We start from the raw sequence: 23,757 nt of genomic DNA on the forward strand, positions 1-23,757 counted from the left end.
TTTATTCACAGGAATAGCCCCATTGACTTGAAGTCAGTCATTTTCAGCCAACCCTGAAATTAGATCCATGAAATCCAGGACTCAGTTTGAAGCTAAAACCTGGCTTTTAAAATTTAAATTTAAAATTTAATACAAAAGGCGCACACAAAAAAAGAATTGCCGGTTTTTTTTTCCTGCTGGAATTTCCGGTTGTTTTTTCCGGCTGAAGCTTCTTTTCAGTTCCTGCTTCCTGTTTTGACAGCATAAGTCATACTTGGGCAGGGAAAAAAAAGCCCACAAACATAATTGCAACCATGTCTAATTAGGCAGAGCTATGTAAATTTAGCGTTTCTACATGATTATAAATGTCAGGAGAGCCTTAGATAAGACATGAGAGTTTTGAGTATCTCTTGTGTACCTAGTCTAAAATGTCTTTATTGCTAATCCTATTCATCTGGAGTTGTTTCCTAATTAGAATATTTATGGCCTAATAAGGAGGTGAACAAGACACTCCAGTTCTCTTCCAAAGGTGAGAGTAAGGATTCATTAGACTCAATGTCTCTGTTTTGATTGCTGTACAATGTAATTAACATTGTGCTAGACAATCTTTTCAGATTTTCCTTGACAACAAATATTTAAGAAAGTTTCTGTGCTTCTCTGTCTGAGCTAAATCTGGTCGCATGGAAGTCAAGTGGAGTTTTGTTATCAGTTTCCAGGAGGGAGGGGATTTGGCTTTGCAGGACGGTTCTTTCTCTCATACGTACACGGCTTCCAATTTGCAGCCATCCGTAATTCTAGACGCAGCTGATATTGCAGGTTATCCGAGCCGTACCTGTTAAGGTTGAAGTTCTAGGAAGCTGATTATTGTATTCAAGTAATGCAGTGGTTTAGTTTGCATATTTCATGAATATGCATTATCCGGATTGTATACATTTGAAGGGAAACCTTTTTATATTGTACGACTAGTTCCATCTATGGCAATTGCACGGCTATAGCAAGAGGCCTGAGTCAGTGTCTATACAAAAATAACAGCTATTTAGGGACCTGAGTCCAAGGAAATCATGCCTACTAATTGTCAATAAATACCTGAGGTTAAAAGGAGTGTTCACCAATAACCTGATGGGGACTTACCTGGCAGAAATTAAGCAACCAGTCCAGGCAAGGGGGATGGCAGGCACAACAGCAAAGGGGAAAAATACACTGTTGAATCCAAACCAAAAAAAATACCCCAGTAAGTCCATTAATATCACATCGCTGGAACGCTGGCCGAGGCAGTCCATATAAAACCAAGCAAAACTCCCCTGATTCCTGCCTTTCAGCCCTTCAAAGGTGTGCTTAGGAACCCAGGACAGAATATGCAAATTCAGGAGTTTCCCAGGGGTAATGGGACATGTTAATGCAACCACTGGAGACTGACATGTTCAGTGGCTAATGCAGATTGAAATGCACGGTAGCCCCCTCCTTACCAAGAGGCATGGGAGAGAGGCAGGAAGCATCTCTTCTTTCCATTAGCCCCTGATTAATGTCCGTGAGCCATGCTACAAGGCAGACCTCATGCATGATTTCTTGGTACACATTGCACCAAAACCATTTCCCTTGGGCTCCTCTCTCCGGTATAAAACATCTTCCCTTTCAATACTTAGGAAGCAGGCTCTGATGCCTGAGAAAATAATGGTCTGTTACTTTAAAGGAGTTTTACGAAAAATAAGTTGTCAAGATGGCAAGTCACGTGGCTTCAAGTCTTCTCTGTATTAATTACAGTTAGGCATGAGGATCTCGTAGTTAATGATAAATATAGCCTCATTCCACTGCTGATGGAAATCATTATCAGCCATTATCAACTTTAATTAATATATTCGCATTATTCAAATGCAGGTAGAAAATGTTCTTTTATGTCAGGACTGGAAAGGTGCACTACCTTGCCTTGATATGGCACAGGAAGCTCCTGATACTTTTGGAGACACTTGGGGAGAGAGACATTTTACTTGAAAACAGCCATGCATAAATGGTGGCGTGTTCATCCCTTCTCCCCTTTCCATGTGAGAGTCGTATCAAAGCAGGGAGATGGTTGTTTCTAAAGAACGTGTCCTCTCTTGATGCACTGCTTCCCCACTTGAAGATGTAAACTGTTGTTTGTGCCATCACAGTCATCGCCATAGCAACCGATTTAATGCCACAGAATATACAACTCAAGAAGCTCAGGAATAAGGAATAGTAGCAAGCGCTCTTAGCAATGAAAAATGATGGAAAAGAAACTCAGGAAATATGGGCTAAATAAACCTCCACTGGGTCTAAGTGGAATGTTTCTCAAAATTTTCCATTAGGACTCTGCAGCTCTTTAAATAAATAACCAGTCTATCTCCATCCAGCTGAGAGCTTCCATCTGTTGATGTTGTTTGTTTTCTTTCTTTTTATGAAAATAATTGGGGCCTGATTCTGCGAGCAGCGCGGCAGAAATCGGCAAGAGCCAGGGTGCACTTTGCAGCGAGTTCAGCTTTTAGTGTTCCTCTCTTTTTAGCTGATGGAGGGCAATTCTAGAGCCTCTGCCCATGAGATGGTCCCTGTGCATCTCCAGAACCCTAAAAACGATGAGCCATTTCCTAGTTTGGGGAGATTTCCCCAAACATTAGCATGAGGACAGAGCTGCTACACAGACAACTCCATCAATCTCTGGCTGGTGGAAATGTGCCGTACACTTCCCAGTATACGGAGGGATATAATGATTGCTTACAACTAGTGCACTGATTGTTAGGCCTAGACTAAGAAGGATTGTCCCAAGGGTGCTCAGGTATTTTGGTAAAACATGCACCAAAGCTCAAGGAGTGATGTTTCCAAACACCTTCAACTCCCATCAGCTTCTGTAACCACTTCGACCTCAGAGGTTGCCTCCCAGAATCAGGTTTACATTGTAATTTAGGGCGCTTGTACACATAACGGGGGTTTAGTCCTTCAGGGTTGCATTCTGTGCCCCCTAAATTGAAACAGTGAGTTTTTAATTGAAATGGTGGGTTTTATTTTTCTGTCTCGGTATACACACCGTTGTCTTAGCAGCCACAGGAAGTGGCAGGGGGCCCAACCCTTTTTATTATTTTTTTTTTTGGCAGAGCCTGCCCGACTCTCTCATGGCCGGAGTGTGAGCTGCTGACAGGCCGAGCATCCCCTGAGCTGCGGGGGCCCCAATCCTTCCCTTCACAGTGGCGGTGCCTGGGTGGGCTGCTAGTGGGCCAGGTGCTTGGAGGCACCCTATCCAACTCTTCCCTGAGCCCACCCGGGCTTCCAGCACCTTGTGCACCATCCCCGCCACCTTCTCCAGCTGCCAGCACACACAGCCACCTTCCTATTGCCTCCCCACTCTGCTCCGGGGGCAAGCAGCCCATTCCCAGGTGGCCCCAGGTGTCTTGGCAGCCACAGGCACCGGCTGAAGGCAGAAGCGGCGTGGGGGCCCTATCCTTTCTTTTGAGCCTGCCTGCCTCTTCCGCGGGTGGGGGATAAGCTGACAGATTAATGGCTGCAACTTTCCAAGTTGCAACATTGCAAACTAAACTACGTCGGGATGTGGTTCAGTTTGTGACAATGCAGACTCATTTACCCCCCCCGCCAAACTCGCATACGTGTAAAGTGACATGCCATTAAGCCATACAAAGGGAAATTTTTGTCACGTGGACAAGCAGCCTTGCTTGCATAGCAAACAGCAAATGCAATCTCCAGTACTCTCTTCTCATTGTTCCCTTTCATGTTTTTACCAATTTATAAGCCTTAATAAACAGTTAGTCCTGGACTGTTCTCCGCTGTTTGGAGTGGAGCATTGAAGATAGGACCTTAGTGGTATGCATTGTATGTCCTGGAAGTGACAGAACTTAGTTTGCATCGTACAAGTCGTACCATCTAAATCATTGACTCCATGAGCTAGCAGTTTAGTTACAGACCTTGGACTCAAAGCCAGGACCTGTTAGAGCTGGTTTAAGTTAGCATGTTGTTTCTGCTGTCATATAATAAGCCTCTACTATACTGGCATTTGCAGCTTGAAAAGAAGAATGAAAAAAAAATTCATATAGCACCCATAAACTGAAAATAAGACGGACACTGCAATTGGTAAGGCGAGGTGGCTGCGAAGATAAAACCTTTTCACCTCTGGGATACAAATGTGAGTGCAGCTCATGATAAAATTAAATACATTTCACGGTCTCACCTTATTCCCTACAGGAAGTTAATCCACAAAAACCTTGACACAGTTTATCACAGCCTGCAGCTTCTGCTTAGGAGAGACCAAGGACCAGAGTGTAAATCCATTTGTATCCTGCCTAAAGAGGACGGTGCCACCCGATCAGAGTGGGGCCTCGTCAGGGAATGCTGCTTCTGGCCTGCAGACGTGCACATCACCTTCTGTTCCCTTCACTTTCACAAGCCTGTTTTAACCAAGAAACGGTGGCATGCATCTAACTTGCATACAGAGTGTATTTACTCTCTGGTTGGTTTTGTGGTTTTTTTGAACCGCCGATGAAAATGCACTCTGGCAGTTTAGAGGGTTAGGATTAGTATTACTTCTTTTCCCCTCCCGAAATGACAGTGTCACCAGTATAAATTCCTTGCAGGCATTTGCATTGTTGCTGAGTCCATCCAGCCCTCTGCTTTCTTACACCACTCTAAGCCCAACTCCATTCAAGTCAATGGTGTCAAACCAGTATAAGAAGAGAATTAAACCTGGAAAGTTTGGTTAACTGCACTCCAAAATTGCTTTCAGGATAAGACACTCAGCTACAACCTAAAGAGAATAAACTGTGCAGTTCCTGAGACTTCTGACTTCAAGGGTACGTGCATTCAAACCAAGGTCCTATGGGACTTGAGATTTCAAAGCATGACTTCTATTTGAGGGAAAGGATACCACACTGGCAATCATGAAAGGCTAGGTGGACTCATTCATAATTTTATAGCATGAGCAAAAGGAGTGTACCGAAGAGAGGAGATCATTTCACTCTTTGAGGCATCAGATCTTCATGGTACCAGGTATGACTTCCCTCAAGCTTTTCAGGGGGAAAAAAATCATTCCTAGAATAAGACTTGTCTTCACTTAAAAGTTCTGATGGTCCAGCTGGGCCCATCAGGAGTATTAAATAAAATGGCACCCTGGCTGCTATAGCCGTGCTCCCCAAAACCCTTGTATGAGATGCACTTAAGTTGGCAAAAGTGCCCTTTTATTGGCATGGTTTATTTTGTCCAGGAAATTGCTTTAACATAGATTCTAGATAATAACTCTCCATTAGATGGATTTGCTGATATAAAACTCAACCGGGATAGCTATCTTGGCAAAAGCTTTTAAGTACAGACAGACCTTTAAAACTATGTCCATCCCCCTGTTAAAAAAAAAAAGAAAGAAAAGGATGATATCTCAGATAGGGAATCCAAATTTAAGTGACTTAATGTAGGCAAATGTGGGACTTAATCTCTCTTGTGGATGTTCCCCCTGGGGAAAAAATGGGGTGATGATAATTCCCTACTTTATCGCAGTGTGGTTAGCATAAGCTTGTTAATCTTTGCACCTATAAAAAAAAAAAAAAAAGATATGCCAGCATTTCATATGTCATTTTAATAAGCATTCAGCATAGCATTCTATATGATCAGGTCACCAGTTAACCAGGACTAATTATCTTGGCAGAATTATGTTTTGCAATTTTTAGTTTCAGACTGTTACATTTGAATATCTTAAAATATACGCTACTAAATTCAACTTCAGCATTCAGGGCCGTCTTGCTTCTCATATGAAATTCAGATCTTCCAAAGCTAAATGTTTTTTTATAAAAGAAATGTAGCTTAAATTGCAGAAAGCTTAACTACAGCAACTCCTCGCAGCGAATAGCCAGGAAACCTCTACCTTTCTCCAGTTTTATATCCACATGAATTACATTTCATCACGTAGAAATGGTTGCCAAGTTCCAGCCTGGTAAATATGAAGTTAATTCCATAGTAGAAGAATCTGGGGGCATGGCAATGGGGTCTCCACCGTGCCCGCTCTTTTATGAAATGTCCCGCGGTAAGGTGGAACCTGCTTACTGGTCACTTAAAAGGCTTTGATGCTTGCAAAGATCCTGTGCCTGCCTCAGATGACAAAAAGCATGGAAATTCAATGCAGCTCTGATCTGAGAAAATTAAATTCTGCCTTAAATTATTGAAATGGCTGGTGGGTGCTGCTTGTTCCTCATTTTACATATAGTCATGAGAAGGGGCCCAATGTTACTTCCGAAAGTCTCCCTTGACACGTGGAATTTTTTAGGATTAAAGAAAACCCATCTCCTGTTTTAAATGAACAAGCGTGACCCCTTGCCTCCAATAACTTTGCACCTCCAAATACGAGCGGAGCACTTAAAAAAAATTGTTTCTGCTAGGACTTATTTTTCCGTTTGGCCGTTTGTTTCACGTATGATGATAATTGCCGTCTTTGTATTACAATCACACCAGGACGCACAATTATGTCAGTAAGGAGATTTTATTAAGGCTGACAGCCCCAGTATTGGGGGAAAAAAATATCCTGCTTATCACAAAGTAATCTGTCCGTGGCAACATGACAACCCGTCGTTTTTCAACAGACGGGGCTAGCAGCATCCTAAGGTGGCACAGGCAGTGTGCTGAAGCTCACAGGTCTCGTGTTTTGGGGGTATTGCCCAGATATTAGAGCTTTGTGGAAGCCATCAGTGTCACAAACATGGAAACCCAAAGGTTTCCTTAAATCCCAGATCTCCTCCCAGGCCAAGGGGAGTTGCACTGAGCTATTTCCTTAGAGATTTTGAGCTCACTTAAAGCCAAACTCAAGAGATGCAACAAAGTTTACGCGCCTGTCTGCAGGCTGTCACCAGTGATCGCCGCATCTTTGAGCATGGGCATATGTAAAATGAAGCCAGGGAGACAGTATGATATTATGTCTGCAACTAAGATAAATTCCCTTGAATTACACAAATAGTTATGAGCATAAATTGCCCTAGGATTTCTATGGTTTCCGATAGGATTATTATGCAGTCACCACATGCTTGGTTTGATTCAACGTGCTTTATTTCATCACACCTCGGCAGCGATTACACATCACCCTTTCTCTAGCCTTGTTTCTCTGTTCAGTACTCCTTCAAACAGCCATATATTACCCACTGGGATCTGTTTTCCCCTTTCAGCATGTTGTACCCACAGGGAGGTGAGCTGCCCTCTTAACGATCCCTGTTTTCAAAGGGTTCTGAGAGCATCAGCAAATTCCCTGTTAGTCCCTGGGATATTAATATTGCCCTCTGCAGAAATGTCTTCATTTTGGTAACCTCTTTTTGCATAGTGTGCATAGTAATCCACATGTGACCCTACACAAATCCCTTAATGCAATGCTTACTGGAAAAAAAAATCCTCTCGTTTTATATCCAATACATCTACTTAGAGACCCTAGGATCTTCATTAGCTTCTAAAAAAACTGCCGAGAAACCTTTGCCAGAGACTGTAGAGTTTTATCCTCCATTAATCCCAGATCCGTTCCTGCTCCGTGAGTGATTTGTAGCATCTAAGCAATTACAGCTATGTTGCCTTTTTATATTTTGCCTTCAACTTTATTATCTTACTTTTCTCTGCACAGAAACGAGGAAGTTATTATGTGCCCACTCTCCCAGTCTATCACTCGCGCTCTGAATTGCGTTGCTTCTGCTTTTGTGTATTTACACCCTCCAATTTCAGCATTATCAGCATTTTTTTTGTTCTCCCGTATGTTATTTCAAGTTCTTAATACACAGCGTGAACCACGTCTGTAGTAAAACAGATCTTAGCTTTGTGTCATGAATCACCTCTGTTGGTGTCAAACTTCTGCTGCCAAAAGCAGTATCCCCATTGCCACAAAGTTATTTTGAGGCCTGAGTACATTTTCTGTAGGCTTTCCCTTTGGTTCTTTTTCCTTGTAAAAAAATCTAACTTTCTGTGGTCAAGGGGATGTGCAGGACACCTCAGTTCCCAGTGATGGGAAGGAAACATAGGAGCAGCAGCATCCGTGACTCAAATAGTAGATCACAAGAGCATCGTCTGCTGGTTAGACAAACACATCGAACATTTCTCAATTTTCCCGCTATGGATTAAAGAATTCTTCTGGTTTTATACATCAGTGATAATTAATGCCCATATCCCATGCTTAGGTGGAGGTGCTGTGCCAGGCTTTTGGACATACGGAGGATAAAAGGAGGAGATATCATTTCTCAGGGCTGCCACCCAGCTGCTACTTCAACCAGATGGGCAGTGTATGCTCCACCGGTTTGGTGCTCCTGCTTCTTCGATAGGTGCGCCCTGCCCGGACAGAGAGATCCCCCTCCACATTGCATTGGCACTGCATATACCTTCCCTGGTCTCCCTAATTCCTGCTCTGCCTGGCAAAGCAAAACCCCGCTGAGATGGCAGCAGAGTTTGGCATGGGCTATGCCAGCTCACTCCAGTCACGGCACACATCCAGGGAGGGCCAGCAGTTTACGCGAACCACATTCATCCCAAGTGTAAATACAGTTATGTTGACCCAGGCTTCGCTTGCACTGCGGATCCTATCCAAGGCTCTTTTTCGATAGGAATCTTTTGACTTGGGTCTAATTGGAGCTGGATCTTACTCCGGTGAATCCTAACGAAGGCCATAGTATTTCCCTAGAATACCTGGGATGCATGCAATCAACACTGCCTTTAAAGACAGAGATTGAAAACCAGAACGCTTGCCTTTGGAGTAAGCCTTCAACAAGTATTTTCTGACTTTACCTGCAGATTCAGTCGCTTTTCCAATAACACTGTCAATCACAGCTTCTCTCACCAAATCGACACAGAGCGCTAACATGAGTCTACTCCTGCTATATAAAACAACTCTTAGGGGGAATACAATAGGGAATGCCTCACATTAATCTCTTTTCAGTTATTTGACGACTTTCCGCTAACCTTTCATTCTGCCAAATTTAATTAAGTCAGTTGCTTTTCCCAGTATAACCCATTCCAGCATACTTTTGAGGTTCCCTTGATTTCCTCATAAGGGAACGGGCCTATAAGATATATAGTTAGTGAGAAAGCCAGCAAAGCTATTTTCTCTATGTGAAGTAATTCCCAACAATAAATAGTGGCCGACACAGATTTGCAGCAGTATATTTTGTTCATGCCCTACAGAGACAATGTACTTTGGGTCCCCAAGGCTTGTGTTATGCTCCAAAATACCATAAACTTTAGCATCCAGAATCCTAACTGCTTTATTGCTTTATTAAATACAAGCTAGACAGAAAATATATATAGCTGCATATTAGATTGGATTAACTGAATTAGAAATATTTCATTGATTTTATTTAAAAAAATACAGAAGTGCATGCATTAAGGTAATCATTACAGTATTGTAATACAATCGTTGTATCATTGTGGGGGTGATAACTATGTTAACGTGCATCTATTGGGATTTAAAAATTCTGAATTTTTTCAGCTACCTATGAAAAGTAGCGCCTTTAGCCGCGGCAGTCCTAGTTCCCTGTAAAAGTCAGGCAAAATATAAATTGCGGGCAGTATTATCAGTATTCATTGACCTCGATTTATCTTCTTCTTGATGCTCTTTCAAGCTGCCCCGCCCACAGAGCTGGACAAAGGAGGCAATTTTCCTAAGCCTGAATTATGAAGGATTTTTTCCCCCCCTTTTTAATCAAATCTGATACACAAGAAAACAAATCAGGCTGATACAACCGTAAGTCAGATTTACAAGGAAAGGAGCTGTAACGTCTAAATGGCTGAAAGCAGGGGAAGCAGGGAAACAGCATGTGGGGCTAATGGTGGATGGTTTTCAGGTTTCCGAATATATTAAGGCATCCTTTCTGTTTATCAGATTGCTCTGGCAGCATTTGACAGCAAAGGTTTTGCAGATTATGAGAGTGCAGTGGACATCACTAGGACTTTTTCCCCCCACCTAAAGCATGGCCCTCGGGGAATCATCAAGAAGTCACACATCACGAAGCAGGATTTGCTTTGGAGAACTCCCTAGAAGAGCAGAGATTTTTTAGGACCATCTTTCTGTTTACCTTTTTCATGTGACCAGCATAGGTTTTTGCTGACCCTAACTGCCATTGTCAGAACAAGCTGTAGACACCATGAATGTAACTCCAACATATTTACCAAAGAGCATCTCTTGGCAATGAGGGTTGCTGTGTGACCACTTAGACACCAAACGTTGGCTTAGTATTTTTCTATCCAGGGAGAGCTGAAAATAATACAGTAAATCTAGAGAAATTGTCCCATTGTTCTATTTTCAAGTGCTTTTTTAAGATGGAGCAGGATCCTTGGGGCATAAAGCAAAACTGACATTGGCGGGAAGTGGTATCCTTTAGGCCCAAGTTACTCTTTGCTTTTTGTGGAGGTCTCGAAAAAGGTCCTGAAACCATTGCACTGCATCCACCCTCCAAGTGGTGCCTAGGTGAGGAGTTGCTGTATGATGGTGGTGATGATCAAGTAACGTTGTTACAGCCAGCAACAGATGCTACCTTAGGCTGCATCCACATGAGCATGGGCGTTTGGTTCCCCAGGGACAACTAGCGGTGGTGCACCTTGTGCCGCCGCTAGCTGTACCCAGGGAACGCCTGTACCATGCACCCTTGGGCACGTGGCAGGTTACCCCGGGTGGAGTAGATCTTCTTCTAGACCTCCACAAAAAGCAAAGAGCTTTTGGGGGGGGGAGAAGCAAAGAGCAGCCTTACCTGGGGCTTCCCGGGGCTGCAACAGTGGCGATCCAGCCACTGCCAATCCTGCCACTCCGCTTTTTTTCTTTTTGCACAGGTTTTTTAGCCCCCTGGATATACAAAGGTAAAAAAAACCAACAAAACCAACGCTGCTCCCTTGCAGTGTGGAGGCCAGCTCGATGTGCAGTATGTGTGCCGCAGACATGGCGCCACATACCACACAGCTTGGCTTGTCTGGACACAGCCTTAGGGTCTTGTTTGGCCCCCATCACTGCAATACCGCCATGCTTTGTGGTGCCTTGTAGTTCAGAAGTTGTAGTTGTAACACCTTGTAGTTCAGAGGTTGTCTTTGCAACACTGCGGCCCAGAGGAGGGAGGACTATTTCCCTTTATACCCAGGGAGTCTGCGCCAAAGCAACAACGAAAGAATGAAGTCTCTGGAGTCAACAACCCTAAGCCCAAGGTTAACTCTAGGCTGCTGACCAGCTGGCCCAGGTACTGAATTAAATCATTACCACTATGTAACCTCATAATATTAAACCTTTTTTATAATAAACCCCATTTTCAGCAATCCCAGCAGTGGGAGTTGATTTTTTCATTTTTTTTGATACAGCAAATGGACTAATCATGGAATCATAAAAATTCTCCTGTTGTAGAAAACACCCTTTTTTAGAAAGGCCTGGGGGCTTCGTTATAATGAGTTTGTCTCTTAAAGGTGCACTAAAATTTACCTGTGACACAGACTTGTAATCGTACATCTCATGCACTGATAAATTATGTAGCCTAGAAACCCCAAACCACACCACCTCATTGCAAATTTAAATTCATTTTTCTTCATGTGAGTCTCCTGTCTCATGGTATATATCCAATTTGTTGTTTTTCATCCTTGGTCCACATGTAGGCCCTGGTACATTTTTAAATTGTAATATTTTATATTCTTCTACTTCTGGAATTATTTGGGAAAATCACACAACAGTTTGCTGGGTTCTTCTTTTTTAAATCATGTCACGTAACATTTGCCAAACTGAAAAATGTTGGCTCTTTTCTAATCACATATCTTAAACTAGACTAGTTAAATGGTTAATACTTAGCTATATTTTAATCTAGGATCTTGCAATCCATTGGGTCTCAACAGTAAAGATTCCCCGTGACTTTGGTGGGACTCCATACTTTAATTTTTAAAAGGCTATGAAAAAAAGCACCAGAAACAATGGCATCTCTTATTATTTTTCACATTCATAATTTGAAAACAGCCCAACCTTTTATTTTCAATTTGCTCCAGGCTTGGTGTTTCTTTTGCCAAGTTTCAGTCAAAAGACAAATTTTATGGCCATGTTATAAAGCCCCTGAAAATAGAAAACGCTGACACAAACGTAACTGTAGAGGCACAATTTAGAAAGTAGGTGCTTGTGTCAACTTTGAAGAATGAGATGAATTTAAAGGCACTATTTAGGTATGAAAAAATCCTTTGGGTTTAACAGCTTCTGGTTTTCCATGCACTTTGGTGTTTGTCAGGCAGCCATGTGCAAGCAATGACATTCCTATAAACTAAGCAAATTGAATTTAAAAAAAAATACTTGACCTCCAGTGCCCACCCATTGCAACTCATAATCCAGAGAAGTATCAAGTTGAACAGAACATACTTCCCTATTAACCTCTGTAAAGTGCACTTTAAAACATGTTGTTACCATTAGTGATGGTCACTTAAGGTCAGAACATGACATACTCTGGCAGGGGCATAGAGGCTTGATTGACTTGTCTGTTTTGGTATATTCTTCTAGGTCCTTTTCTTGCGCAGCAGTTCCAGGTTGATGTTTCTTTTATCTTCCCCAGGAGTGTTGTTCTTCTCCTAAGCTCCTCTGTTGACTTCAACCAACGACAGCGCCAGCCCACTGTCAGATGCCCTACAGATGTAATCCCACCTACTAGTAAGAAATGCGCCTGGAGGACATGGTTGGAGTACATTGCACTCCACCCACCCTCCTCCAACACCCCTTTCACAGCCCCCATTAATTACTGCCTGAAACATGAGAAGAACCGAAGTCACGAGACTGGCTAAAAAGCCATGAGGGTTTTTAATGTAATAAATACATATTTAGGTTCTTGTGATTTGCAGTTCTCACTTTTGAGGCTGTAGAGGTCATCATGTTTTCCCTGCAGCCATAAGGGCCAGATGCTTGCCTTTCTACAGGGTGACTCCCACATAATCACCTTATTCCCAATTCAGGACTTTCCAAATATCACAAGTCTCATGAAATCAGAAGTGTTGGCAACACTACGCCCCTGCCATGCCTTCTTTACTGGGGAGTGCAAGGAGGGAAGGTATAGGAGTCCTCAGAGCTGTTTCTTAGTCTATAGGGGCACATATACCTAGTGTATAAACCACTAGTTTTGTACCAGGTGAGCAGCACAAAAATAACTCTACTCGGTTGTGCCCAACATTATTCAGAGGCCAGCTACAGACAGGGTCCAGTAAGGTTTCCCTCTGCTATGAATTTTATTTTTTATAACTTTTTATAACTTTTTTATTGAAGAGATTGATAGTATTTTCCTTTTTACCTTTGAATAACTCTTAAACTTCTTCCTCATGCTATAGCCATCAGAGTTCACATAACAACAAAATGTCACATAACCAACAGTGCAAGAAGAGTTTTCCTTTCAGAAATAACCACTCAAGGATTTCTTAAGTGTTAAATACCTTGCATAAGGCTTTAGTCACGTTTATATTTAGGTATTGGCACCCATCCCTTGAAAAGCTGAAAGAGAAAAAAACAGTCAAATATCTGCTAATTTGGGAGGTGGGTTGGGTTTTTTTAAAGAACGTATCTACAAATCACATAGAAAAAACTAGAACTCTTGGACCAACACGGCTACCAAGTACACCCCTGAAACATGGGAGATCTACAGATCACAGCACTTCAACATATTCAGTTAAAATGTAAGGACATGTGGCATACAAAGTCTGAGATCTCGCTTGCTTCACATGTTTAAGACATGGAGAAATGGGAGTGTGAAACCAGCTAGATGAATGTCTACGTCATGATGGCTGGTCATGATGAAAGGTATTTATTGAAGGTCAACTCTCAAAACCCCGGCAGCGCTGAAACGAGAGCTCTGGGGGCGGCCTTTGGGACTTGCCCTGTTTTGGGAAATCTGGACCTACAATGTTACACTGTTTAAGATTTATGCAAGGTTTCTTCTGACGTAGCATTGTGGGTGGAAACCTTGTCTGCTTCACCCAGTGAGTCAGAGCATGCATGAGGATGGATGATGTGAATTGCTGCGAAATAAATATTTTGTTTCCCTGGGCCTGTGTGAGTCATGCTAGGAATTAGTACTTCAAGGCAGAAACGTACCCACGTGCTGAGAACCAGCACAAGAGGGCATCTGCTGCGCTTAAGTCCCATTCACGAAGGCTTGGGTGGGAGTTTAAGTGGGGTGCCTCCGCACAGGAATGAATTTCACCTTTTGTGAGCAACGGAGAAGTTTCCTATTTCAGGCTGGTGTGTATATGCCAGCTTTTCACATTGCTTACCACAAGTGAAATATCACCTCTTTGAAGAACATTGTAATTCAATTGCAATGAGTAACACAGCAGGGTAGAGAAGTCTGGTTTGGTTAATACTTAGAAGAGTGGAGCAGGGGAGGGGAGAGAATATTTTACTTTTCTGAAAACAGATGTGATGCACGTCGTGCAGAGGTCTTGTCCTAGCCCCCTAGAGAGTTGGGGGGCGGGGAGGGAGACGACGAGCATCACCCTGCAAGTACAGAATTTTTAAGAAATTAAAAATAAAGCCTTGGTACTGTAACTAAGTCCCACCTAGTGCAGGGGTGTACCCTGCTATTACTCAAAGGTTGCAGGAAGCAGCATAGGCTGGTGAAGGGAAGAGTTTGGAGGAAACCTCAAGAAGTCAATCATCATAGCGTCATGAAGGTTAAGGCCAAAGAGGACCATTAAGTCAGGTGTCCACTCCCTTGTATTTCATAGACTGCCACATCACCCTCTTTTCACACACCCAAACTAGTTAGGTTGAAGCATGTTAGTCCTCAAGAGATTAAACTGCGTCTCAGAGAATGAGGAAATGAAGGTATCTCCAATGTCCAAAAGCCCAACAGTGGCATGGAATTGCTTAGATAAGATGTGCCTAGACAATCCCAGCAAATGCACAATGTCCGTACTAGAGAGGAAGGCAAAAAATTTGGCCCACAAGTCAGTGAGTGAGTATGTGGCCTGGCTGGCAGAAGTTAAGATCTACCACGTAACCAGTTCAGTTTCAGAGGCATGGAGTCCTGCAGTGTCATGTACATGTGGTGGCATGAAATACATGCCGTATTTCTGATAGTTGGACTGCACGTACAGGATCTTGATACCACTGTTGCCTTGGCCTCCAACAGACTTAAGTCTTTTTAGTTCAGACAGCAGCATAGGGCAGTGATGCTCAACCTCCCCGCCCTACAGGCCAGACAAGTGATGCAGAGTTGGTCTGCGATCCACATCTAGCATGGGGTCCGCACGCAGGGCAGCAGTTGTAGAGTTAATTACTACAGCTCTGGAAATTAATGCTGCCCCTGTTCTCCGACGGCCAGCTTTCCAGACCCATGGGAAACCCCACGGGTGACATGGATGAAAGGACGACACGGCCCCATGGGCCAGAGATTGAGCACCACTGAGACGAGGTGCAAGCTTCATAGGTCCCAGGTTTGATCCTCCCTGGTGACAACCCAGGTAGGGAAGTGCTATTTCATTTGGCTCAAAAAGCACAAGTCCAGATTTGCCGAAAGGTCCGGCGCCCACAACACGGGCAAGTTTTCAAAAGCACTTGGCCGCTAACTGCAGCGACCAGATTTTGAAATTCACTCCTCCCACCAGCTCAACGAGAAGACAATGGAAGTGGCTGGGTGCTCTGATCATCTCTGGAAATTTGCCACCTTCATTTTGCTTCCGGAATAAGAGCGAAGCCCTTCTGGAAATCTAGCCACATACCTAGTCTAAGTGGGAAGTGTTATGTGCTGAGCTCTTCTGAGAAATCTGTTCCCATGAGCTTCGTTTAAATGATGGATAATTAGATCTTTCTACAGAAACTACTTCAACTTCAGACAGATAGCTTTCTTAAAATCTGACTTTCCTGGCCTGAGTACAATATTTATTACCAAAATATTGATAAAAAAAGCAAATTTCACCTTTTTATCAGCCTGAAAAGAAATTGCTTAAAAGCTAGGTCAGAAAAAATACACCAGTTGTGGTCCCATTGGCATTTGATACTACTGCTGTCCTGTGGGGCAGGTGAAAAACCCCACAAGTATGAGAACAAAAGATGTAAGGGTAGTGGTGGGACGAAGTAAGACTTTTTAACAACTATAGATTTTCCATCTCTTTCTCCAGTAGATTCCTACTCAATATATCCTGCAGCAACACCCTTGTAACCTTCTGTTGCTATAACAGACGCAATTCTAAATATAGCAAGTCATCCACTCCTAGGAAACTGGTAATTAATTGGCAAATATTTGTACAGTGCTTTGAAAATGTAGGTCCAAATTTTGCAAACCCTTTGTCCACAAATGGGGATTAATTTAGTCACGTAATTACTTCATTTCTGGACTTTGACATACAGTTACCGAATTTGTATGTGATTTATAGTAATTGCATGCATAAATTGGAAACACACTTGTATCTATAAAAATATTGTGCATGAGCTTTTGAAAATTTAGACTGGAAATCACATTATTAGTTTGTTTTAAAAGGGCTTAACTCCTGTAGAGAACCTTTTTCTAAGTGTATTTTACACACGTTTATAACCTCTCACAGCAGTTACGTGTTTTACTCGAGTCAGGTTCTTGGAAAAGAGATCTTTCGTGCCCATCTGTATCTTGATGGAGATAGCCACGTATAATAACTGTAATCTTCTCCAGGTCACAGACTCCTTTGTTTTTGGCTTTGTAGCACGTCAGCTCAGGGATATTGATTTGTGTTGAGGAAAGAGGTCATAATACATGAAACCTCTTCCCTTAAACCCTAGTCACATAAACATGGAGTGATTTTTGGACAAAAAGGGTTCCCCCCCCCCCCCGGGTTTTTACATAAAGAGCAGAACGCAAAAAAAGGGTCCCCCCCCCCCCCAGGTGTTTATACATAAAGAGCAGAAGAAAATCTGAATTTTCACTATTCCTCCAGAGACGAACTTTATATGGTCCAAAGGCATCTGACTATGATTCACTAAACAGGAATCCACATTTGTCATGTAACAAGTAAGAGAAGCCCCAGAAGGTTTATAGTAATTAGTATGAAGCATTTCATATATTCATTTTGAAGCTGATGGGAAATTGTACTTTCTCATCTCGGTGGTGCTGTGGGTTGCTCCTGATGCACTGTGAAATCACGCAGTTTCAGAAGGCGAGCGGGTGCAATGCTCCATTAAATTCCTACCTGACTCCTCAAACAGGGAATGGGACTTCAAAACAAGCTAGGACTTCTGTGGGATGATGGACCACATGCTGACCCCTGCAACCCCATTGCATGCAGCATTTATATACATTTTAATTTCAAGCGTCTAAGTGGGCCCACTGAAGTCAACAGGAGCTCCCTTGACTATCAGTAGTACAGCCAATACTGGTCTTCCCTTCTTCTCGCTATTAAATGACCATTTTTTCTCTATAAAGAGTCCTATATATATTATACCATCCCAATTCCTGGAGTCCCTCGCTGACTTTAACAACTCTAAAACTGGCCTAGAATTAGTTTTGGCTGCTAGGGCTCTCTGGATTTGGATCAGGGTTGAGAATGGGGTTAGAGCCATGCAATTAGGCATGCTGTGTTAGGGTTAAGACAGTAGCTAGAAGGGCTCTCCAGGCTAGGGTTGTCCTGAAGCTGCTACAGATCCCTATTTTAGGGATGCAATTCTTAGGCCTCAGAGAGGTAGAGCAAGTGGTGGGGCTGGTATGTCAACCTCGTGTTTCAAAGGTAGTGACTAACGGGCTCTGGAGCTGAGGTTTGGGTTGGGGTTAGGGTCACCAGGTAGAGCTGCTAAGGCTCACCGAGCTAGGATTAGGGCTGTGGAAGACAGGGGAGGTTGGGCTATGGTTAGGGATGTAGCTACTAGAGCTGTGTGCACTAGGTTTAGAGTTGGACGTGGTAGGGCTTCCCAGGCTTGGGGTCACAGAGCTAGTGTTAGGGGTCAGGGCTGGAGGTGAAAAATTAGGCTCCACCACTTTCCTCAAGGTTGACTGCTAAGACTACCATTATTTCAACTTCTGTATTGTATTTCTGCCTTTCTGAAGATCCCCTTCCCTTGTTTTTGTCTCTGCTTCTCTTTTACTTTCCCTGTATTTCTTCCATGTCGAGAATTCTCTCTCAGTGGGTGGGGTTAGTTGACAGCACGCTCCTAAATTAGTCCCTATTTTTCATACTTTGTATTATATTTAATTGGTTTATTCTTTATTATGTTTTCCCTTACTTTCATGTAAGGTTTTATGTTATGTTGGGGTTTTTTTTATTACAGTGCACTTAGATATTTCACAACAGGGACCTTCCCAAATAATTTTTTTTAAAAGCTGTACCATGACTCTCAAGTTAGCAAGGATGGACTCTGGATATCCAAAGGAGCAGTGGTTCAATGGCAACAGCTTCCTAAGTGAGACTTTCCAGTTCTTTCCGTGGTCTTCTGTTGGAATATTTTCTTTACCTCTGAAAAGGGATTTTAAAATAACTTACAGCTTAAAAAAAAAAAAAAAGGAAACAAAGTAAAACAGAAAAGAAGTAGTGTCAATGGGAGCTTTGCTGGAGTGAGCCCATAATGACGAAGCACCGTATAGCTCTGGTGTGACCTTATCCAAGGTCAGTAGTTCATTCTTGGAGTTAGATGAAAGTTTGCATAACAGTGTCATGAGTTTCAGAATTGCTTTTGACATAGAAACCAAACTGCCTTTGCAGTGCCCTACCTGGAGGCAAGACGATGAGACAAGAGCAGTGAGTGACTCTGACAGTCCCAGGTTGTTCCGCTCGATAAACCTGTAGGTGGTAACCTCTAAGCCCAACGACTAGAAAGAGGTCAGTTTGCAAACAAGGTAAAATAGAAGACTGCAAAGTTTAAAAAAAAAAAATCCCACGGATGAAGGATGTTTTATCGCCCCACTCTTTGATGGAAAGGAAGGAACATTTTTCTTCTGCTGTGGTTACTGAGGCACTGAAGCCTTGATAATAATGTGCGACAGCTATACCATCAAATAAGAAAAACTTTAAATTACTGGCTTCACATCTCACTTCAGTGATGAACATTAGAGGTGGTTTCACTATTTAAGTGCATTATTGGCGTGTAGTTTGTAATACAGACTTCCAGCTTATTTTTCTAATTTACTTCGAAGCTGATTGCTAGCATTATGTGGAAACTCTCTTTTCTGCCCTCCTCCCTCTTCCACATTTTAAAGCTAATTCATTGTAGGAACACTTGGGCTGTTTACAAACCCTAATATCGGTAACATAGATTCTCTCTAGAGAGGCAGAGAAATTCATAATAAATAAATAGAGATTTCATTCATTAATAATGATGATGCAGCCCCTTCCATCCTTAGGATATCAAAATGCTTTATAAACATTAATGGATTATGCATGGAAAGTAGGTTGTATTCTCCCTGCAGATGGGAGAACTAAAGCTTCACCATACTCTCCTGGTCCACAGTCCTCTGCCTTGCCCAGTTGCTCCTTTGGTAACAAGAGATCTCATGTGAAGTACTATGAAATTACATGAACCTGCTATAGCTTCCAGCATAGTTTCCAGTTACAATGGGCTGGTGAAACCTGGTGTGTGGTGTCTTGTACAGTTACACCCAGCAGAAAGTTAATACTGGTCATTGAAAAGAGCCAGAGTTGAGATAAGGCTGAAATTCTGGCCTCCAGTTAATACCAGCGAGGAAGAAAGAGTAAGATCGGTTACAGTATTGCAACGGTATCTGAATAGGGACAAAGAAACCATGACCTAATTCTCACCAGAAACTCCTTTTTCTTAGCATCGAAGCAACTACATCTAGCATCAGAAGGTGAAAACTATACAGAGTTTCTGCTCCTTTGCGCCACAAAAGCATGGGTTGGGTTCTACCAGTGCCAGCTGTTCTGGTGATGACCATCTGACCCACTCAGTTCACTTCCTTTGCCTCCCTTCCCCTTCTTTGTCCTGATTGTCTGAGCTCTACAAGGTAGTTCCTGGGTAACACCCGGCCTTTATGACCTTTCACTCCCTTCGTCCTTCCCTTGACTTCTCCCAAGTCATCAGCAGTCATGCCTTGTGTCTCCATTTACATCTTTGTAGTCTCTTGTACCTTGAGCAAGTCCATCATGGCTTCCATCCTTTCCTTCTTGACATGGGCAACTGGTGACACCTTAGTCGGGGAGGCACGTGCACCCCCCCCCCACCAGCAACCAGTCAGCAACTGCGGGGTGGGGGCGGTTCCCTATGGTCAATCTTGCCAATTTGGAGGATCCCCCCCCTCCCACAGCCAGTCTTGCCAACCGAGGTGGGGGAGGTCCAAAAGCCTTTGCCATTGCAGCGTCTTTCCCAGCACTGCAGAGAGGCAAGCTGAGGCTTTGCTTTGCTTTGCTTCGCAGTCGCGCTGCTTTGGACTGGGTGGCTTCCTCAATCTCTGCACATGATTTATGTCGTACACGCTTCAGGGCAAGAACCTTGTTTTCATAACTACCTAGAAAATGCTCTACATGTGATTAGCACTCTGTATATAAACATTAATAATGCGTTGTGCAGGTCTAAAATGAAGATTTATCACTATGTTCAACTCTAAAGGAGAGGAGGCTTGTCTCAGTTCAGGCAAATATTCATAAATACAGCTGACTCCCAGGGATTTTGTGCGCATTGAGGGTCAGGTCCAATTTCTGTCCTGTTCTATTCAAGTTCTTATATCAAGCTTATCGCTGTAAAATCTAAGTTCCCTTCAGCAGTCTATTAAGTGAATTATGTCTGATACACGAGGCTTGCCATTTAAGAGTACTCTTTGAACCAAATTGTTTGGTACATCCAGAAAGTTGAAGTTAATTTACTGTTAATTACCTCTGACTGTTGTGAATCTCAGCTATTCTCTGTATCAAACCTTCTGTGACTGAGTATCAGAACACTTTGTGAATAGCAAATCAGCTTCCCTGTGCTGGCTGGAACATGAGGACGTGGGCTTGTGAAAGGTTTTGACATCCCGTTTGGATTTTAGCTTTTGGCAATATTTCGAGTGCACAACATTTCACCATTTGACAAAAAGCAAAAAGCTAAATATGTTTGGGTTTTCAGCAACTAACTGCTAAACATTTTTTTTCAGCCAAAAACTGCTTAACAACTCAAAAAAAAAAAAAAAAGAAAGAAAAAAAACCCCTGTTTTTAGCTACAGAACGTTGCCTTAAGGCTTTTCAGTTTTCTAAAGCAAACGTGAAGTTTCCGAGGGAAGCAGAGGTGTCCCACAAAAATATTCAACAACTCAATTTTCAATTGGAAAATGTTTGGATGGTAAATATTCCCCCACCCCTGTTATCAGCATTTGGAGTCTAAATAACATCTAGATTTGCCTTTAAGCTGCAAATATATGGCAAAAAGATAAAGCATGGTATCAAAAAAACAATTTTAAAATTGCAAAGCATTACATTTAAAAAACATAAAGCAAAGCATTTTTGTCTCTTTCTTTTTTTTCCAGAAAGTTCAGCAATACATAGTCATCGTTCAAGCTACAGATATGGAAGGAAATCTTAACTATGGTCTCTCAAACACAGCAACTGCAATCATTACGGTGACAGATGTGAATGACAATCCACCAGAATTCACTACCAGCACTGTAAGTATCAATACATCAGCACAATGATGCATGGACATGCAACGTGTTTGTAATTCATGGACATTTGATATCACTCGTCTCTGTTTGCTGGTCTGGCAGACAGAAAGGACTTGATAGATATCTGTGTAACAAAGACTTCCAGCAAAAGCGGGGGGGAAAAGGAGAATGATTCATGAACTAGCAAAACTATTTGGCTACCAGTTTCACTGAGGCATTAAAAGAGCTGAAAGAATATGGCAAGCAGACTGTGTCTGATTGCACCAAGGAGGATACAGTTGTTTCACAGCAATTGGTTGTCGACATATCAGAGTTATTACTTCGGAGTTAAATCCTGAGCTACAAGAGATTTCTTGGATTTAGTAGAGTGGATAAAATTTCAAAAGTAGTAGTAAATAGTCTGAATGGGAACAATTATCCAGTAAATTGTATATTTTTCCTGATAACTATAATAGACTTATTTGTGTGTATGTGTAGGTAGTATAAGTATCTGCACTATGACGCATCTGTTTTTCATCAGCTGAGCATCTTTCCTGTATTAGTGCAATAAAAGTGTTTATTATTCTGTGCTTTAAGACTATTAATCCGGCTTCTTTGTGTGGAGGGAGAAAATGCAAAGGCCGAGAAAATGCGATCTAAGGGTAAATAAGGAAAGGTGAGAGGTAAAATGACTTACTCCGTTTCTTAACAGAAAGATTTGCTTAGTGATCAACATCCGGTCAGAGATCTGAGTAGTGCTGCGTCCTAAACTTGCACGACGATGTTATGAAAAATGAACCTGCCGCAGGTTCTCGTCTGCCAAAGTCAGACCGATAAACGGGGAATTAATTAGCACGTTTCCACTGTTTACATTAGCGTGAGTGTGTCCGTCGAGCCAGATTTCACCAGCTAGGGGAAAACAGATTTTTAACTGAAAACAGGCCTTTTCCTCTTCTGATGACCAAAAGCGGCAGCAGGGGAACAAGGCTGCAGGCTTTTTGCTCAGCACCATGCACAGCCCAGTCTGCCCTGCAGTCTGTCACTTGAGTGCTCTTTTAGGTGTATAGAAAGCATGTGCATCGTATCCTAGGACACTCCGTTTTCACTCCATCATATATGGTATTTCACTATTTCTTACTTCAGAGCAGATGCTGCCTTTGGTTCCACCTTCCAAGCTCCAGTGGGTTTCATGGCTGTTGCCAAAAAACACAATTTGCTCGATACTTAGCTGAGATGTATGAGGTGCCAAGAGCATCGTCTGAGGTTCTGACTTCCTTCATCTCCCGTTGCCTTCAGGGAACTCGGCACTGCCCAGGAAGTCCCTGAGTAATCCCAGTATCTCGCCTCCGAGTCGCACAGGCACAGCTCACCAAAGCTATTTAGGCACTTAACTCCTTCTTAGGCGCCTAAATCTCAGGGAAGATTAAATCAATGGGAGAGTTGAAATCACTAGGAGGTAAACAGCTGAAATGAGAGTACTCGGGCCCTCCAAGGTACTTAGGTCCCTAAGGGGAGTTAATTGTCCTTGAGGATCTGTGCCTTGGTCTGCTGTAAATGTTATCCCAGCTTATATAGTGTTTGCCACTTTAAAGGACATGTCCATCTGTTGTCTGTCATATCAAATACATTTGACTGTATGTTTTTGCTCAATACCAAATGTATCGCAGTGTAGGATGCCTGCAATTTTAGTAGAGCCACAAGAGTCAGATATCGGTCGTGGGCCATATGGTACTAGTCCCTGCCAATAGGATTGCTCCTTCTTGTATGTTTTATAAATGGCTTGCCCAATCTGATTTGCAGTATCCCAAGCCTCGGACTTTGTGCCAGAAAAGGGTGGGTGACGCCGATGCCCCTTATACTGCCAGGTAAATACTTCTTTCACCGTCATTTCAGTGAAAAAGTGATGACATCTAGTGGCCAAGTTACTTAAGCACAGATGGAGCATCTTAAAGATTGCCCAGGATCTGTCTCCAACTTAAAGTTCATTTATGGAGTTTAAAGTTACTGTCATCGCGCCGGCTCCAGTGCTAACCAGGTTATGAGTAGCCATGTGACCGTCTTTGGGAAGAAACCTCTTTGTATTGTGATTCTTGTGGGAGGTCAAGGGCTCTCTAATATAAAACCAGCCAGGACTGTTTATGCAGGACTGAATTTCATAGAAGGTAAGTTCATGGTGAATTGCGTTCAGATGAACTTGGAGCATTTAGAGTCACAGCATGTGTCAGACCCAGGAAGGAGAAAAGCACCAACACAATTACCCATAGAATCAGGTTTAATGGGTCAGAAAATGCTACAT

General features: G+C 42.6%; 1 protein-coding gene across 1 annotated transcript in view; it reads left to right on the plus strand.

Annotated features, from left to right (window-relative positions):
* CDH4 (cadherin 4) overlaps nt 1-23,757 on the plus strand; it is a 759,836-nt gene that overhangs the window by 678,110 nt on the left and 57,969 nt on the right. The window contains exon 11 of the mRNA XM_006025923.3: nt 21,348-21,485. Coding sequence (XP_006025985.2) covers nt 21,348-21,485 — 138 coding nt within the window. The remainder of the gene's footprint in view (nt 1-21,347; nt 21,486-23,757) is intronic.

Source organism: Alligator sinensis, unplaced genomic scaffold (genome assembly GCF_000455745.1).
Source record: "Alligator sinensis unplaced genomic scaffold, ASM45574v1 scaffold1046_1, whole genome shotgun sequence".
In the NCBI taxonomy this organism is placed as follows: Eukaryota; Metazoa; Chordata; order Crocodylia; family Alligatoridae; genus Alligator; species Alligator sinensis.